The following is a 17,531-nucleotide window of genomic DNA, read 5'->3' as shown; positions in this document are numbered from 1 at the left end:
TGAACTTTTGGCAAATATACCATACGTTTAAAATATCATATAGTGCTTCTTCCTCCCTTCCCTAGCTCCATATGATCATCATGTTAGAAGATAGTGAAGAAATTAAGACAAAGCCTCTTATTAAAAATGGAGGTCAATGTGACTATCTACTTAAAGAGCTTTTTCCAAATAGATATCTTTGAAAGCAGCCAACCAGCAGCACAGGAGCCACCAAACAGAGGAGAAAACAGGGGAGTTTGAGTGGTAGTGGCATTGTATTGTATCTTAATGATGAGGTAGACTGTAAATAAATAAGAAGTGAGGGAATGGATAAAACAGAACCTGTTTTGGGTCAAAATCTCTTTAGGTAAGAAAGGTAGCAGAGACTCTACTGGGATAGCACTTGGGGTTTGCTACAGACCCCCCAAGGATCTGATTTGGATATTTGATTTCACTAATATTTTAATGAAATAAATACTACTGGGAATTGTGTGATTATGGGAGACTTTAATTTCCCAGATCTAGAATGGAGGACAAGTGCTACTAATAATGTGGGGTCCAGATATTCTGGAATGGGATAGCTGACAGATTTCTTCACCAAATAGTCACTGAACCAACAAGAGCCGATAGCATTTAAGATTGAGTATTGGTAAGTAGTTAGAACCTGATAGAAGAACTGGTTGTAGAGGACATGGTTCGAGTGATCATGAGCTAATTTAGTTTAAATGAAATGGAAGGATAAACAAAGCTAGGTCTGTAACTAGGGTTCTTGATTTCAAAAGGGCAAATTTTAAAAAATTAAGGGAATTAGTTATGGAAGTGGACTGGACTGAAGAACTCAAGGATCTGAGTGTGGAGGAGGCTTGGAATTACTTTTAGTCCAAGCTGACAAGCAATTTGAAGCCTGCATCCCAAGCAAGGGGGAAAATATCATGGGGAAGAGGTGCAGAACAAACTGGATGAGCAAGCATCTCAAACAAGCTACTAAGAGAAAGCAGAAGTCCTATAAGGAATGGAAGATGGGAAGGATCAACCTCTTGGAGGTCAAACAGCATAGGGAAAAATTGAAAACTGCCAAAAGCCAAGCAGAGTTGGACCTTGCAAAGGAAATTAAAACCAGTACTAAAAGGTTCTATCACTATATAAATAAAAAGAAAACAAGGAAAGAAGAAGTGGGACCACTAAACACTGAGGATGGAGTGGAGTTTAAAGGTAATCTAGACATTGCCCAACACCTAAACAAATACTTGTCCTCAGTTTTTAATAAGGGTAATGAGGCGCTTTGGGTAGTGGTAGGATGGTTGATGGAAATGAGGATATGGAAGTAGAAATTGCCACATCTGAGGTGGAAGTCAAACTCAGACAGCTCAATGGAACCAAATCCTGGGGACCTGGATAATCTCCATCCAATAATATTAAAGAAACTTGCACATGAAATTAAGCCCAATAACAAGGATTTTTAATGAATCTGTAAATTCGGGGGTTGTACCCTATGACTAGAGAATTGCTAATAAGATACATATTTTACAAAAGGGAAAAAAAGTAATCCAGGAAACTAAAGGCCCATTAGTTTGATCTCAATTGTATGCAAGGTTGTGGACAAATTTTGAAAGTAGTAGTAGTTAAGGACATAGAGGTAAATGGCAAGTGGGATAAAATACAAAATAGTGTTAGAAAAGGTAGATCATTGCAGACCAACCTGATCACTTCCTTTGAGAAGATAACTGACTTTTTTAGACAAAGTAAATGCAGTAGATCTAATTATTAGTTAAATTGGAGAAGTTGGGGATAAATATGAGAATCAAAAGATCGGTAAGGGACTGGTTAAAGGGGAGACTACAGTGGGTCATACTGAAAGGTGAACTGTCAGGCTGGAGGGAGGTTACTGGTGGAGTTCCTCAGAGATCAGTCTTGGGACCAGTCCTATTTAATATTTTCATACATTACCTTGGCTCAAAAAGTGAGTGTATGCTAATAAAATGTGCAGATGACACAGTATTGGGAGGTATTGCCAATATAGAAGAGGACTGGAATATCATACAAGAAGATCTGGAGGACCTTGAAATCTGGAATAATAGAAATGGGATTAAATTTAATAGTGCGAAGTGCAAGGTCATTCACTTAAGGACTAACAACAAGAATTTTTGTTATAAGCTGGGGACATATCAGTTGGAAGCAACACAGGAGGAGAAAGACCTGTGTATATTGGTGGATCACACAATGACTATGAGCTGCCAATGTGAGGTGGCTGTGAAAAGGCTAATGCAATCCTGGGATGCATCAGGCAAGTTATTTCCAGTAGAGAGGAAGTGTTAGTACCATTATACAAGGCACTGGTGCAACCTCATCTAGAATACTGTGTGCAGTTCTGGTCTCCCATGTTTACGAAAGATGAATTCAAACTGAAGCAGCTGCAGAGATAGGCTACTAGGATGGTCAGAGGAATGGAAAACCTACCTTACTAGAGGAGACTCAAGGAGTTTGGCTTGTTTAGCCTAACCAAATGAAGGCTGAGGTGAAATATGATTGTTCTCTAGAAATACATCATAGGGATAAACACCAGGGAAGGAGAGGAGTTATTTAAGTTAACCAATGCTGAGACAAGAACAAATGGCTATAAACTGGCCATTAACACATTTAGACTTGAAATTAGATGTAGGTTTCTAACCATTAGAGAGGAGTGAAGTTCTGGAACAGCCTTCCAAGGGAAGCAGTGGGGGGCAAAAAACCTAACTGGCTTCAAGACTGAACTGGATAAGTTTATATCGGGGATGGTATGATGAAACTGCCTACAATGGCATGTAGCCAATCTGTGAGTGCTAGCAGCAAATATTTCCATTAGCTGGAGATGGGGCACAGATAGGGAGGGCTCTGGGTCACAACAGAGAATTCTTTTCCAGGTGTCTGACTGGTGGCTCTTGTTGACATGCTCAGGGTCCAACTGTTCACCAGGAATTTTCCTGCAGGTCAGATTGACAGAGACCCTGTGGGGTTTTCATCTTCCTCTGCAGCAAAGGGCACAGGTCACTTGCCGGTTTAAGCGAAAGTAAATGGTGGTCTATAACTTGAAGTCTTTAAATCAATAACTCAGCCAGCACTTATAGGTGTATTACATAAGATAAGTGATCTCTCTCCTGCCATCCATCTCCACCCTCTGACAAACAGAGGCTAGAGACACCATTCCTTACCCATCCTGGCTAATAGCCATTAATGGACTTAACCTCCATGAATTTATCCAATTCTCTTTTAAACCCTTTTATAGTCCTAGCCTTCACAACCTCCTCAGACAAGGAGTTCCACAGGTTGACTGTGTGCTGAGTGAAGAAGAACTTCCTTTTATTTGTTTTAAAATAAAACAAATTTGCCCATTTCATCTGGTGGCCCCTAGTTCTTATATTATGGGAACAAGTAAATATCTTTTCCTTATTCACTTTCTCCACACCACTCGTGATTTTATATACCTCTATCATATCCCCCTTTAGTCTCCTCTTTTCCAAGCTGAAAAGTCCTAGTCTCTTTAATCTCTCCTCATATGGGACCCGTTCCAAACCCCTAATCATTTTAGTTTCCCTTCTCTGAACCTTTTCTAATGCCACTATATCTTTTTTTAATGAGGAGACCACATCTGTACACAGTATTCAAGATGTGGGCGTACCATGGATTTATCTAAGGGCAATAAGATGTTCTCCGTCTTATTCTGTATCTTTTTTTAATGATTCCTAACATCCTGTTTGCTTTTTTGACTGCGCTGCACACTGCGAGGACGTCTTCAGAGAACTATCCACAATGACTCTAAGATCTTTCTCCTGATTCGTTGTAGCTAAATTAGCCCCCATCATATTGTATGTATTGTTGGGGTAATTTTTTTCAATGTGCATTACTTTACATTTATCCACATTAAATTTCATTTGCCATTTTGTTGCCCAATCACTTAATTTGGTGAGATCTTTTTTTGAGGTTCTTCACAATCTGCTTTGGTCTTAACTAACTTGAGCAGTTTATCTGCATCATCTGCAAACTTTGTATCATCTGCAAACTTTGCCACCTCACTGTTTACCCCTTTCTCCAGATAATTTATGAATAAGTTGAATAGGATTGGTCCTAGAACTGACCCTTGGGGAACACCACTAGTTATCCCTCTCCATTCTGAAAATTTACCATCTATTCCTACCCTTTGTTCCCTGTTTTCTAACCAGTTCTCAATCCATGAAAGGATCTTCCCTCTTATCCCATGACAACTTAATTCACAGAAGAGTCTTTGGTGAGGGACCTTGTCAAAGGCTTTCTGGAAATCTAAGTGCATTATGTCCCTAGTCCATGTTTGGTGACCCCTTCAAAGAACTCTAATAGATTAGTAAGACATGATCTCCCTTTACAGAAACCATGTTGACTTTTGCCCAACAATTTGTTTTTCTATGTGTCTGACAATTTTATTCTTTACTATTGTTTCAACTAATTTGCCCGGTACTTACCGGTCTGTAAATGCCAGGATCACCTCTAGAGCCCTTCTTAAATATTGACGTTATATTAGCTATCTTCCAGTCACTGGGTACAGTAGTTGATTTAAAGGACAGGTTACAAACCATAGTTAAGAGTTCCACAATTTCACATTTGAGTTCTTTCAGAATTCTTGGGTGAATGCCATCTGGTCCCGGTGACTTGTTACTGTTAAATTTCTCAATTAATTCCAAAACCTCCTCTAGTGATACTTCAATCTGTGACAATTCCTCAGATTTGTCACCTACAAAAGATGGCTCAGGATGGGGTGAGTGAGGTTCTGTGGTCTGCAATGTGCAGGAGGTCAGAGTAGTTGATCATAATGGTCCGTTCTGGCCTTAAAGTCTATGAGAAAATAATTCAGAAATAAATACCCAAAGCAAGGTGGGATTTTTAGATTCTGATCGTATATATTTGGTTAGCATAGTAACTCTTACAAAACTTATTTGTATTCATGAAGGGCCCAGTTTTGTAGTCCATATTCCTAAAGCAAAAATTTTTTTGTTTTGCTGAGTCAGCAATTGAAGTTTGGGTGTATAATATTTCTAATGCCTTTACATACATATTTTGCAGCCTCTCAATGAAAAGTTAGTTTTTAATTATGCATACAGGTACTTATGCAAGATATTTTCCATGTACCTCTCCTATTTCACAGAATCTTTCTTGTCAAACTATTAAATCACAAATTACTGCATTCTTAATGCAGCATGGCTTAGTATGACCCCTTACCCTGTATGGATTGTATTTGAAGTTCCCTAATGTTAGGGAAAATAAAGGAAGAAATTCATTTGCTCTCTAGGGTTCATGTTAGAGAAAATAGTTTGAGCCAGTAGCATCTCCCCGGGATTTTACAAAAATGGTATTACCCTGGCTTTCACTGAGACATTGCTGGTTACCTTCTGTCAGTGAGCAACTGTCTCACTGCAAAGCAGAAGCACAATCTCCTTTCTTTTGTGTCTGTGTTCAAGGCAGTTACTTCTTAGAGGGTGGAATTTCTTCACAATGACTATGTACAAGAGCAAACGCAGAAACCAAAGATGTAAGTAAAACCTGAACTCTTTTTTTTTTTATATATATATATATCTGACCATTGAGGGGAGAGGAAAAAACCCTCCAATGTTATTGAAAACTATATATTACTTTTTCCCACAGTAGTTAAATAACACCAGAACAGCAAGAGTGGTATTTGCCACTCTTTAGGCTACAGTATCTATTTGTTAAGTGGATGAAGGATCTTAAAAATTAAAAAATTAGCTCTCTTGTTACTATGGAAACCCTCAGTAAGTGACTGCTTTATAAAATCAACAAAGAGAGATTAAATGTAAGTTGAGTCTAGCCCCAGTGTCCTTTATTCAGGGCACAATGATTCGATAGTTATATCCTTCACCTTGACAGGGTTAGCACATTCTCACCTTGTGAAAATTCTTTTTGTAGATTTGGGAGGTTAGAGGTGCTAAACTTCAAAAGTAGTCATTTTCCACAATTACAGTTCTGTGGGAAGAAGCTACTGTAGTTTAAACGACACATACTATTGGCGGAGTCATAAGTAATATGTTTAAAAGTAAAAATATTCTGAATTCTCATCAGCATGCTAAAGGCCAAATTTTCCACTTCCAAGAGCCTGTTTGGTGTCTTAAAATATGGCATTAGCTAAGCAATTTTAGTAACAATATTAGACACCTTTGCATAATGTTCTGGAGGAGTCGAGCCAAATCAAAATGTGATGTCATGGGTCAGGCTGTAAAGTATGTACTACTGAAAGTACAAGTAAAGTGAGACAAAAAAATAGGTGGGGAGGTAGTTTGGGGCTTGGGAGGGAGATATTCCATTTAGAAAACCTGTGTGGAGGGAGTGTAGGAAAAGCAGCAACCAAAATTAAAGCAAATATGGAGGCTGTTCTAACAGGAGCATTGTTACTCTTAAGCGTTTAGGGCTCTTTCCAGTTTTTCCACTGAATGCCGGTTTTTGGCTCTCAGAGATGAAGCTCTGTATGGGTCTTGCGTAGTTTTTCTTGTATCCCATAGCCAAAGTGATACACTGCATGTAAAAAAAGTTTCAGTGAGACACCTGTCTGTGGCTTCTAAAACCTCTGACATAGAGATCCATCTCCCCCTTTTCACATTCACATGAAAAGACCCACCTTAAACTTTGTCCTGGTAACTTCACAAGCAACAAAATAGATAACCCACTGTGTATAACTGAATTTGGTTTACTGCAACCATAACATAGTTTCCGGATTCTTTTCTCTCTTATTTAGTGTGCCAGTTAAACACAAATATGTTTATCACAAGATCAGAAGCACTTTCATGCAAATGCAAAGCCTCCAAATATGTCAGATGAACCTTGGCATTTTACAACACTGTACGAATGGCAACATAGGATTATTTTTTAACAAAATGAATCTTTTCATTCATTCAGCTCTCCCTTCTTCGTAGCTTGAACAGGTATATATTCTATGACAAATTTTTAAAAAGTAGATGATTACATTAAAGGAAGAAAAGTAGTGGATGCAAGGAACAGAATGAGTGTCTGACAAATCTCTTTTCTTTGACATTGTTTAATTTTTGCTGTGGAACAGCAATGATGGTTTCAGTTTAGTTATTATGTAAAGACTGGTGCAAACTCCAACAGTAACAGGTGAGAAGTCCTTCTGTTGCCAAAGTTATTGTCTTGTGTTCCCTTGTGCTCCTGTTTAATTTCAGTGCACATGTGAATGTATCGGTGTGAGTGGCCAAGTTTTCATTTTTCTATGGGCACAGTCAAAAATAGGGAGGTAGTTTAGGGACGGGGAGGAAAATATTCCAAGGTATTCATGGAAACATTGTATGAGACCCAAGAAAGGATATTTTTATGAAGTGTAGTCAGATTTGTTTTCGATGAAGGAAAGTCTGATTTACCAATAGGAGGAAATTTTGAATTGCAAATGAGAGGAATCAGAAGTATAATTACAACGATGGCTGTTGGAATGATTTTGCTGAAAAACTAAAGTAATAGTTGGTTTGTAATTTTAATAAATGCTAATAAACTGCTGTTATAACTGTTTCCATTATGCCAAACATCTGCTTTATTATAGCAGGCAATTTTTAATACCTTATATTTAATTAGAATCTGCAAAATGTCAATATAAAATCTTAGCAGAGATACTGTGTGTGTGTGTGTGTGTGTGTGTGTGTGTGTGTGTGTGTGTGTGTGTGTGTAATTTGGGAGATTTTCTGATACTTTCCCTAATCTTACAACTCAAAAGCTATTTGAAGGTTACAATGCATATAAATAATTGTTTTGAAATATCACAGGGGGATATCAGTACTAACTAGGTTACATAGGACATTTAATCCTTGACTTCTCCTATCAGTTTTTCTTGGAGAACACTTTCAAGCAAGCAAAACACAGATGTTATTCTTGAAGCCAATTTTGGTAGCACTAAAAAGACAGTAATGAGATGTATTAGTCTATTCTGAGCATAAATTGGAAAAAACTGTTGGCATTTTCTTATGAAAATGTTTTGAACATCTGGCACAAAAGGCAAGTGAGCTTTGGGGCTTTCTTATTCATTAATTCCGGCTTCTCTGTCTGCTAAATGGTGCACATAATTTTCAGCATTGCTTTGTCAAAAGCTTCTGAAAGTACGAAAAAGAGTGCAATCATACAAAAATTGTTTGCTACAAACAATTTGAGAGCACTCTTATTCAGAAAGGGAGACAGAAAAATGGAGCCATTTGCAAGGTGCAGCTGTTTTACCTCTGGCACTTGTCTATAACTCTACTTTTAAGCTTATTTGTACTTCATTTTGGATGCAGCATTTGTTTACTTAATTCTAATCCACCCAACAGTATGACATTCTGTATTAGGGTAGCTTTTGTTGTTGAATTTTGTTACATCAGACTTTTGGAAACAACCCTGTTGAGATCAAATGAAAAATCACAGTATATTATCTTAATTCTGGATTTTACTCTGACTGCATAAAATGACATAGTTTATGCAATTGTAAGAGTGAATGTCTGAGACACAACGTAACAGAATGAAACTGTTTATAATTTTGTGAATTACACATTCTGTTCATTTCATAAGTAGATTACAACTAATGGGAATTAGACAAAATACTACTGTAAACTAGTAACATAATTTCACTAAATATCAAAATTTGGTAATATGTGCATGTATGATATATATGTATACATGTTTAGTGTGCATTATCTGCACCACACTAAGGATACTGAATAACTACTGGGTTAGATTCACACTTTCTCACTTGTGTTGCCTGGATGACTGAGTATATTGATGTATCTGACCCATTATACTACATACTCCTGCAGGAATTCTGTGGCACTGCACAATGCAGAACTTAATGCAGGAATTAACGTGCATGCGGAATTTCCTTTCCCACACAGAAATGGGCTGCAGTGGTGGTAGCTGCCACTAGGGGCCACTGGACTCTGCAGAGCCCAGCTCACACATAGAAGACACTGCTGCGGGGAGGGAGAGGGAGCTAGAGGGTTCCTGGCAGCCGCAGTTCCCAGCATGCCCTGACGGAAGGAGAGGGTGGTGCACAGGAAACTTCATTCAAGACTGTTGCTTCCTCTAGATCCCTGGGCTCGGGGGGGAGGGGGAGAAAGAGCATGCAGGTATCTGGGCCAAGGGTGCCCCGCAGCTGGGCCCTGAGGAGGAGGAGGTGTTGGTATCTGGGCCAGGAGGGCCCCATGGCTGGGCTTGGTCAGGGGGGAAGACATGCTGCAGGTATCTGGCTGGTGGGGTGGCCCGCAGTTGGGCTCGGGGAAGTGGGAGTTTGGGTGTATTGGCTTTGGGGGGTACACATGTGGGCTCTGGGGGAGAGGGGTTGTGGGTGTCTGGCCCCTGGCTGCGCTCTGGAGGGAGGGGGCAGAGAAACAATAACTGGGTTGTCATAGGGGTTTCTTTAACTCTACTCCCAGGGGCATTTTTATGTTTGTCTGTATTGTTACAGACATACTAGCTGACTGGTATTTTGAAATAAACTACCAAAATAATTGAAACTGGTGTGACTATGTAGAGTTATTTTGACAAATAAAATTTGCAGAATTTTAAAATATTATACACAGAATTTAATTTTTTGGTACAGAATGCCCCCAGGAGTAACTATAAACACCGAAATGTTGGTAACCATTTCTCCATCTAAGATAAGTGCTTTGGGGGACAGAGTTTAAATCTTAGACTAGCCTCCTCTGAAGCTGCTGTTAATGATGGGAATGGTCTTTGTGGACCTACTCTCATATTGCTTGGGGAGATGCAGGATTTCTTCTTGAAGACTCTGATGCTCGGAGTCTGTGGATAGTGGTCAGATTGACTGTCGCAGGGATAAAGACGGCTGTCTCCTTAGACAGTGCTGTTCATCGGGAGTTAAGATATACCTTAGTTATAACCTACCCAAACTTTAAGGATTGTGCAGTTTGAGGTCAGGGACTTATCTGTTGCCTTCTTCAGTTTTATTTTCTTTGTCCTTGGAATGTCCATCACAAATGGCAATGTCAACGTGAGAGTCTATAGCAGGCTGTGATGGGGCGCATGCCAGGCACTGGCGCTGGTAGGGTAAAAACCAGCTTAGGGAGGCTGAGCAGCAGGCAGCCAAAGGAGTGGCTGCAGGGGAAACAGCCAATTAGGGTGGTGGCTGCAGACAGTTAGGGCGGCCGCTGGATCAGCCAATCAGGGCCCAGCTGGCCCATATAAAAGGAAGCTGCAGACAAGAGCAAGTAAGTCTGCTGCAGGGAGCCCTAGGGAGAAGACTGGCTTCCGAGAGGGCTCCTGGTGGGCTGCCAGGACTTACATGTTTGAGGCCCAGGGAAGAGGACAAAGGAGCTGGAGGCAGGAGCAGAAGGAACAGAGCCTGCATGGAATTGGCCCAGAGAATAGAGACAGTGAGCTGGAAGGATGAGGCAGCAGGAAGCTGCTGTTTGCAGGGTCCCTGGGCTGGGGTCCAGAGTAGTGGATGGGTCTGGGCCACCCCCACTAGTTGCTGAAGGAGCGGCCCAGCTGTGGACTGCCAAGCTTAGGGGGTCTTTCATGCAGGTCTCAGTTCATGTGGACTTGCTGCGAGGAGTGTTGGAGAAGTCTCCCGGAAGGGGGGGAAACCGGATGGTGACATGGCTGGAGGGCTGTGCCATGAAGCTGATGCCAAGAGGAAGGAGCCATAATGGGTCTGCAGGCAGAGGTGAGGATGGGAGAGATATCACCACCTGAGGGCTCACTCAATGTAGCTAATTCCTGAAATGCCCAGCAGGGGGTGCCAGTGAATGACCCCATGACACAGGCAAAGTCCAAAAAGTTGGTTTGAAATATTAGAAATATATCCACTTATTCAGTTCATAACAGCAACCTTGGATACCAGGCAGTTTCAGGGGATGAATGACAAAAGCTCAAAGTCAGTAAGAGTCATCTGACTGATTTAAATGAGCTTGGAATTGGGTCCCAACTGAACTAATACCTTTTGCCAGCAGACCTGTTATTGTTATAATTAGAGTTATGTGATAAGCAGTAATTAATATTCATGATTAATACTAATATAATCTGTGTTGTGTTTTCATGAGCTCACTGTACATATCACCTGTTAGTGCCTAAAGCTTTGTACAAGATTCAAACAATTTCCCAGACTCTCTTGTCTTTGTTCAAGGTCCTTGTTCTTTGACAGTTGCAGAGTGAGAGGTCTTCCCTTCCTGGATATTATCTACGTACTGTATGGACTGTCATCCATAATGGTAAAATCAGAATGATGAAGCTGAGCCTACAGATGAATTGCTGATGTGAGAAGATTGCTGAGAGGCTGACAGGAAATATCCATGATACCAGTTGACTTTACTGGGAAAAACAAACAGTGTCCAACCTTATGCATGTCTCCATTTTAACTGAAGGCCTTTCCAGGTGGCCTGATCCTGTAGGGGAATAATTGAACAAGTGACAGGCAAAGAAAAGATTATCTATCTTGTGTCATACCTGATTAGTAGGGCTGTCAATTAATCGCAGTTAACTCACGTGATTAACTAAAAAAAATTGTAATTAATAACTGTTTTAATCGCACTGTTAAACAATAGAATACCAATTGAAATGTATTAAATAGTTGGATGTTTTTCTACATTTTCAAATATATTGATTTCAATTACAGCACAGAATACAAAGTGTATAATACTCACCTTATATTTGGTTACAAATATTTGCACTGTAAAAATGACAAAAGAAATAGTATTTTTCAGTTCACCTCGTACTAATACTGTAGGGCAATCTCTTTATCATGAAAGCGCAACTTACAAATGTAGATTATGTTACATAACTGCACTCCATAACAAAACAATGCAAAACTTTAAAGCTTACAAGTCCACTCAGTCCTACTTCTTGTTCAGCCAATCGCTAAGACAAACAAATTTGTTCATATTTACGGGAGATAATGTGGCCCACTTCTTATTTAGAAAGTAAGAACAGGTATTCGCATGGCACTTTTGTAGCCAGCATTGAAAGGTATTTATGTGCCAGATGCACTAGAGATTCATATGCCTCTTTATGCTTCGGCCACCATTCCAGAGGACATGCCTCCATGCTGATGATTCTTGTTAAAAAATATTAAATATCTGGCTGAACTCCTCGGAGGAGAATTGTATGTCTCCTGCTCTATGGTTTTACCCACATTCTGCCATTTCATGTTATAGCTGTCTCGGATGATGTCAGGGTTTCCTCCCGACTTTGAACTCTAGGGTACAGATGTGGGGACCTGCATGAAAGACCCCCTAATCTTATTTCTAGCAGCTTAGGTTAAAAACTTCCCCAAAGCACAAATTCCCTTCCTTGTCCTTGGACGGTATTGCTGCCGCCACTAAGTGATTGAGACAAATTCAGGGAAGGGTCACTTGGAGCCCTATCCCCCCAAAATATCCCCCAAGCCTCTTCACCCCCTTTCCTGGGGAGGCTTGAGAATAATATACCAACCAATTGCCTTTAATATAAGTACATACCAGATCCTTTATCTTTAGGACACTGAAAATCAATCAGGTTCTTAAAAACTTTATAAAGAAAAAAGTAAAAGAATCACACCTGGAAAATCAGGATGAAAGGTAACTTTACAAGGTAAATAAAAAGATTTAAAACAGAGGATTCCCCAAAACAGGAATGAAATTACCTCTTAGAATAGGGAAAATTCACAAGCTAAAACAAAAGATAATCTAATGCACTTCCTTGCCCTTACTTACAATTTCTCTAATTTTAGATGGATCATTTCAGGTATATTTTCAGGAGATATGTTACCTGCCTGGTCTCTCTCCATCCAGTGAGGGCACAAACAAAGAGAGCACAAACAACCTCCCCCTCCTCCCCCTGCAGATTTGAAAGTATCTTCTTTCCTTATTGGTCCTTTTGGTCAGGTGCCAACCAGGGTATTTGAGTTTCTTAACCCCTTACAGGTAAAGATTCAGTACAGCTACTCAGGAGGGATTTTATGCTACCCTTAGCTGTATGTTTATGACAGATGATGACCCAGCACATGTTGTTCATTTTAAGAACACTTTCACTGCAGATTTGACAAAACACAAAGAAAGTTCCGATATCTGATAGCTACAGCACTCGACCCAAGGTTTAAGAATCTGAAGTGCATTCCAAAATCTGAGAGGGATGAGGTGTGGAGCATATTTTCAGAAGCCTTAAAAGAGCAACACTCTGATGTGGAAACTATAGAACCTGAACCACCAAAAAGGAAAATCAGCCTTCTTTTGGTGGAATCAGAGTCATATGATGAAAATGAACATGCATCGGTCCACACTGCTTTGGATTATTATCAAGCAGAATCTGTCAGCATGGATGCATGTCCTCTGGAATGGTGGCTGAAGCATGAAGGGACATGAATCTTTAGCACATTTGGCACATATATATCTTGTGATGACAGCTACAACAATGCCAGGAGAACACCTGTTCTCACTTTCAGGTGACATTGTAAACAAGAAGCGGGCAGCATTATTTCCTGCAAAAATATATTCATACATATTTTTAAAAAAAACTTGTTTGTCTGAGTGATTGGCTGAACAAGAAGTAGGACGGAGTGGACTTACAGGCTCTAGTTTTACATTGATTTTTGAATGCAAGTTTTTTTGTACATGATTCTATATTTGTAAGTTCAACTTTCATGATAAAGAGATTACACTGCAGTACTTTTATGAGGCGAATTGAAAAATACTATTTTTACATTGAAAATATTTGTAATAAAAATATAAACTGAGCACCATACACTTTGTATTCTGTGTTGTAATTGAAAGCAACATATTTGAAAATGTACAAAACACCCAAAAATATTTAATAGTATTCTATTATTGTTTAACAGCGTGATTAATTGTGATGTTTTTAATCACACAATTAATCACTATTATTTTTTTAATCACTTGACAGCCCTACTAATTAGGACTGATTTTTTGGAAGGTTCTGATTTGTTTAACGCCTGCAGACTTTTGTTTGTAATTGAACCTTATGAGGAAGGAAAAAAAAAACTTAGATTTCTCTCTGTTCTTCTGTTTGTTCTGGCCTCAGGGCACATGCTCTACCTCTTCCATGATACCTGTCAAATTCATTTTGTCTGACTTTGCCTTTGGGCCCCAGGTTCCATTGTCCAGTTGTGGAATTACATCCATGCAGGGGAAGTAGACTTACTGCAGAGTTTTGAGTAATACAAATTATCTAGTATATCACCTCATTACCTGCTGCAATATAAAATGCTGACGTAACAAAAGACCATCGTATTGATGGCTTAGTCTAGATTATGATTTAAAGGTGTGTTGGTAGCACGTGCTTACTAATATGTGTATTTGCTGTCCACTGCCAAGTATCCTTGTCTTCCTGGGGAGAGAAGAAATTCTCATGCTGATAACACGCGCTGACAGGTTACGTAAACTTCCCCTTCGAATGCACAGCGTGTTCCAGTGCTACCAATACTTTGTCCTGTAGCATGTCACCCTCTGTATTCACGCGCTGCTGTACTGCTGCCCCTCTTGTTCACCCCAAATCAGCTGCCTCCCCCATTTATACACTTTTACGGCTAGCATGGTCTCTTCTGTCAACCAGCCTGGTGCCTTGTTATACCTTAGTGGTGTTCTCGTCTATCCTCCCCGTGGAAGGAAAAGGCCTGGGTAGGGACCGTCGAATCGTGGAAGTCAACGAATGGCTACGCAGGTGGTGTCGGAGAGAAGGCTTTGGATTCTTTGACCATGGGATGGTGTTCCATGAAGGAGGAGTGCTGGGCAGAGACGGGCTCCATCTTACGAAGAGAGGGAAGAGCATCTTTGCCAGCAGGCTGGCTAACCTAGTGAGGAGGGCTTTAAACTAGGTTCACCGGGGGAAGGAGACCAAAGCCCTGAGGTAAGTGGGAAAGCGGGATACCGGGAGGAAGCTCAGGCAGGAATGTCTGTGAGGGGAGGGCTCCTGCCTCATACTGAGAATGAGGGGCAATCAACAGGTTATCTCAAGTGCTTATATACAAATGCACAAAGCCTTGGAAACAAGCAGGGAGAACTGGAGGTCCTGGTGATGTCAAGGAACTATGACGCGATTGGAATAACAGAGACTTGGTGGGATAACTCACATGACTGGAGTACTGTCATGGATGGTTATAAACTGTTCAGGAAGGACAGGCAGGGCAGAAAAGGTGGGGGAGTAGCACTGTATGTAAGGGAGCAGTATGACTGCTCAGAGCTCCGGTACGAAACTGTAGAAAAACCTGAGTGTCTCTGGATTAAGTTTAGAAGTGTGTGCAACAAGAGTGATGTAGTGGTGGGAGTCTGCTATAGACCACCGGACCAGGGGGATGAGGTAGATGAGGCTTTCTTCCGGCAGCTCACAGAAGCTACTAGATCGCATGCCCTGATTCTCATGGGTGACTTTAATTTTCCTGATATCTGCTGGGAGAGCAATACAGCGGTGCATAGACAATCCAGGAAGTTTTTGGAAAGCGTAGGGGACAATTTCCTGGCGCAAGTGCTGGAGGAACCAACTAGGGGGGGCGCTTTTCTTGACCTGCTGCTCACAAACCAGGTAGAATTAGTGGGGGAAGCAAAAGTGGATGGGAATCTGGGAGGCAGTGACCATGAGTTGGTTGAGTTCAGGATCCTGACGCAGGGAAGGAAGGTAAGCAGCAGGATACGGACCCTGGACTTCAGGAAAGCAGACTTCGACTCCCTCAGGGAACGGATGGCCAGGATCCCCTGGGGGACTAACTTGAAGGGGAAAGGAGTCCAGGAGAGCTGGCTGTATTTCAAGGAATCCCTGTTGAGGTTACAGGGACAAACCATCCCAATGAGTCGAAAGAATAGTAAATATGGCAGGCGACCAGCTTGGCTTAATGGTGAAATCCTAGCGGATCTTAAACATAAAAAAGAAGCTTACAAGAAGTGTAAGGTTGGACATATGACCAGGGAAGAGTATAAAAATATTGCTCGGGCATGTAGGAATGATATCAGGAGGGCCAAATCGCACCTGGAGCTGCAGCTAGCGAGAGATGTCAAGAGTAACAAGAAGGGTTTCTTCAGGTATGTTGGCAACAAGAAGAAAGCCAAGGAAAGTGTGGGCCCCTTACTGAATGAGGGAGGCAACCTAGTGACAGAGGATGTGGAAAAAGCTAATGTACTCAATGCTTTTTTTGCCTCTGTCTTCACGAACAAGGTCAGCTCCCAGACTGCTGCGCTGGGCATCACAAAATGGGGAAGAGATGGCCAGTCCTCAGTGGAGATAGAGGTGGTTAGGGACTATTTAGAAAAGCTGGACGTGCACAAGTCCATGGGGCCGGACGAGTTGCATCCGAGAGTGCTGAAGGAATTGGCGGCTGTGATTGCAGAGCCATTGGCCATTATCTTTGAAAACTCGTGGCGAACGGGGGAAGTCCCGGATGACTGGAAAAAGGCTAATGTAGTGCCCATCTTTAAAAAAGGGAAGAAGGAGGATCCTGGGAACTACAGGCCAGTCAGCCTCACCTCAGTCCCTGGAAAAATCATGGAGCAGGTCCTCAAAGAATCAATCCTGATGCACTTGCATGAGAGGAAAGTGATCAGGAACAGCCAGCATGGATTCACCAAGGGAAGGTCATGCCTGACTAATCTAATCGCCTTTTATGATGAGATTACTGGTTCTGTGGATGAAGGGAAAGCAGTGGATGTATTGTTTCTTGACTTTAGCAAAGCTTTTGACACGGTCTCCCACAGTATTCTTGTCAGCAAGTTAAGGAAGTATGGGCTGGATGAATGCACTATAAGGTGGGTAGAAAGCTGGCTAGATTGTCGGGCTCAACGGGTAGTGATCAATGGCTCCATGTCTATTTGGCAGCCGGTGTCAAGTGGAGTGCCCCAAGGGTCGGTCCTGGGGCCGGTTTTGTTCAATATCTTCATAAATGATCTGGAGGATGGTATGGATTGCACTCTCAGCAAATTTGCGGATGATACTAAACTGGGAGGAGTGGTAGATACGCTGGAGGGGAGGGATAGGATACAGAAGGACCTAGACAAATTGGAGGATTGGGCCAAAAGAAATCTGATGAGGTTCAATAAGGATAAGTGCAGGGTCCTGCACTTAGGATGGAAGAATCCAATGCACAGCTGCAGACTAGGGACCGAATGGCTAGGCAGCAGTTCTGCGGAAAAGGACCTAGGGGTGACAGTGGACGAGAAGCTGGATATGAGTCAGCAGTGTGCCCTTGTTGCCAAGAAGGCCAATGGCATTTTGGGATGTATAAGTAGGGGCATAGCGAGCAGATCGAGGGATGTGATCGTTCCCCTCTATTCGACATTGGTGAGGCCTCATCTGGAGTACTGTGTCCAGTTTTGGGCCCCACACTACAAGAAGGATGTGGATAAATTGGAGAGAGTCCAGTGAAGGGCAACAAAAATGATTAGGGGTCTAGAACACATGACTTATGAGGAGAGGCTGAGGGAGCTGGGATTGTTTAGTCTGCAGAAGAGAAGAATGAGGGGGGATTTGATAGCTGCTTTCAACTACCTGAAAGGGGGTTCCAAAGAGAATGGCTCTAGACTGTTCTCAATGGTAGCAGATGACAGAACGAGGAGTAATGGTCT

At 41.4% G+C, this 17,531-nt stretch overlaps 1 protein-coding gene across 13 annotated transcripts in view; it reads left to right on the top strand.

Annotated features, from left to right (window-relative positions):
* Positions 1 to 17,531, top strand: part of RALYL (RALY RNA binding protein like) — a 625,744-nt gene that overhangs the window by 435,405 nt on the left and 172,808 nt on the right. For 3 of the 13 annotated variants that reach the window (XM_084621326.1, XM_084621325.1, XM_084621324.1), the window contains exon 1: positions 5,380 to 5,515. The exons of the other annotated variants lie outside the window; for them this stretch is intronic. In XM_084621326.1, the coding sequence (XP_084477452.1) occupies positions 5,479 to 5,515 (37 nt within the window). In that variant the 5' untranslated portion in view covers positions 5,380 to 5,478. Of the gene's footprint in view, positions 1 to 5,379; positions 5,516 to 17,531 lie in introns of those variants that run through there. 13 annotated transcript variants of the gene reach the window in all.

The sequence above is a fragment of the Lepidochelys olivacea genome, assembly GCF_965140295.1.
Source record: "Lepidochelys olivacea isolate rLepOli2 genome assembly, chromosome: 2".
Taxonomy (NCBI): domain Eukaryota; kingdom Metazoa; phylum Chordata; order Testudines; family Cheloniidae; genus Lepidochelys; species Lepidochelys olivacea.
Note: the sequence above shows the minus strand (reverse complement) of the source record. Positions and strands in the feature narration are given on the sequence as shown.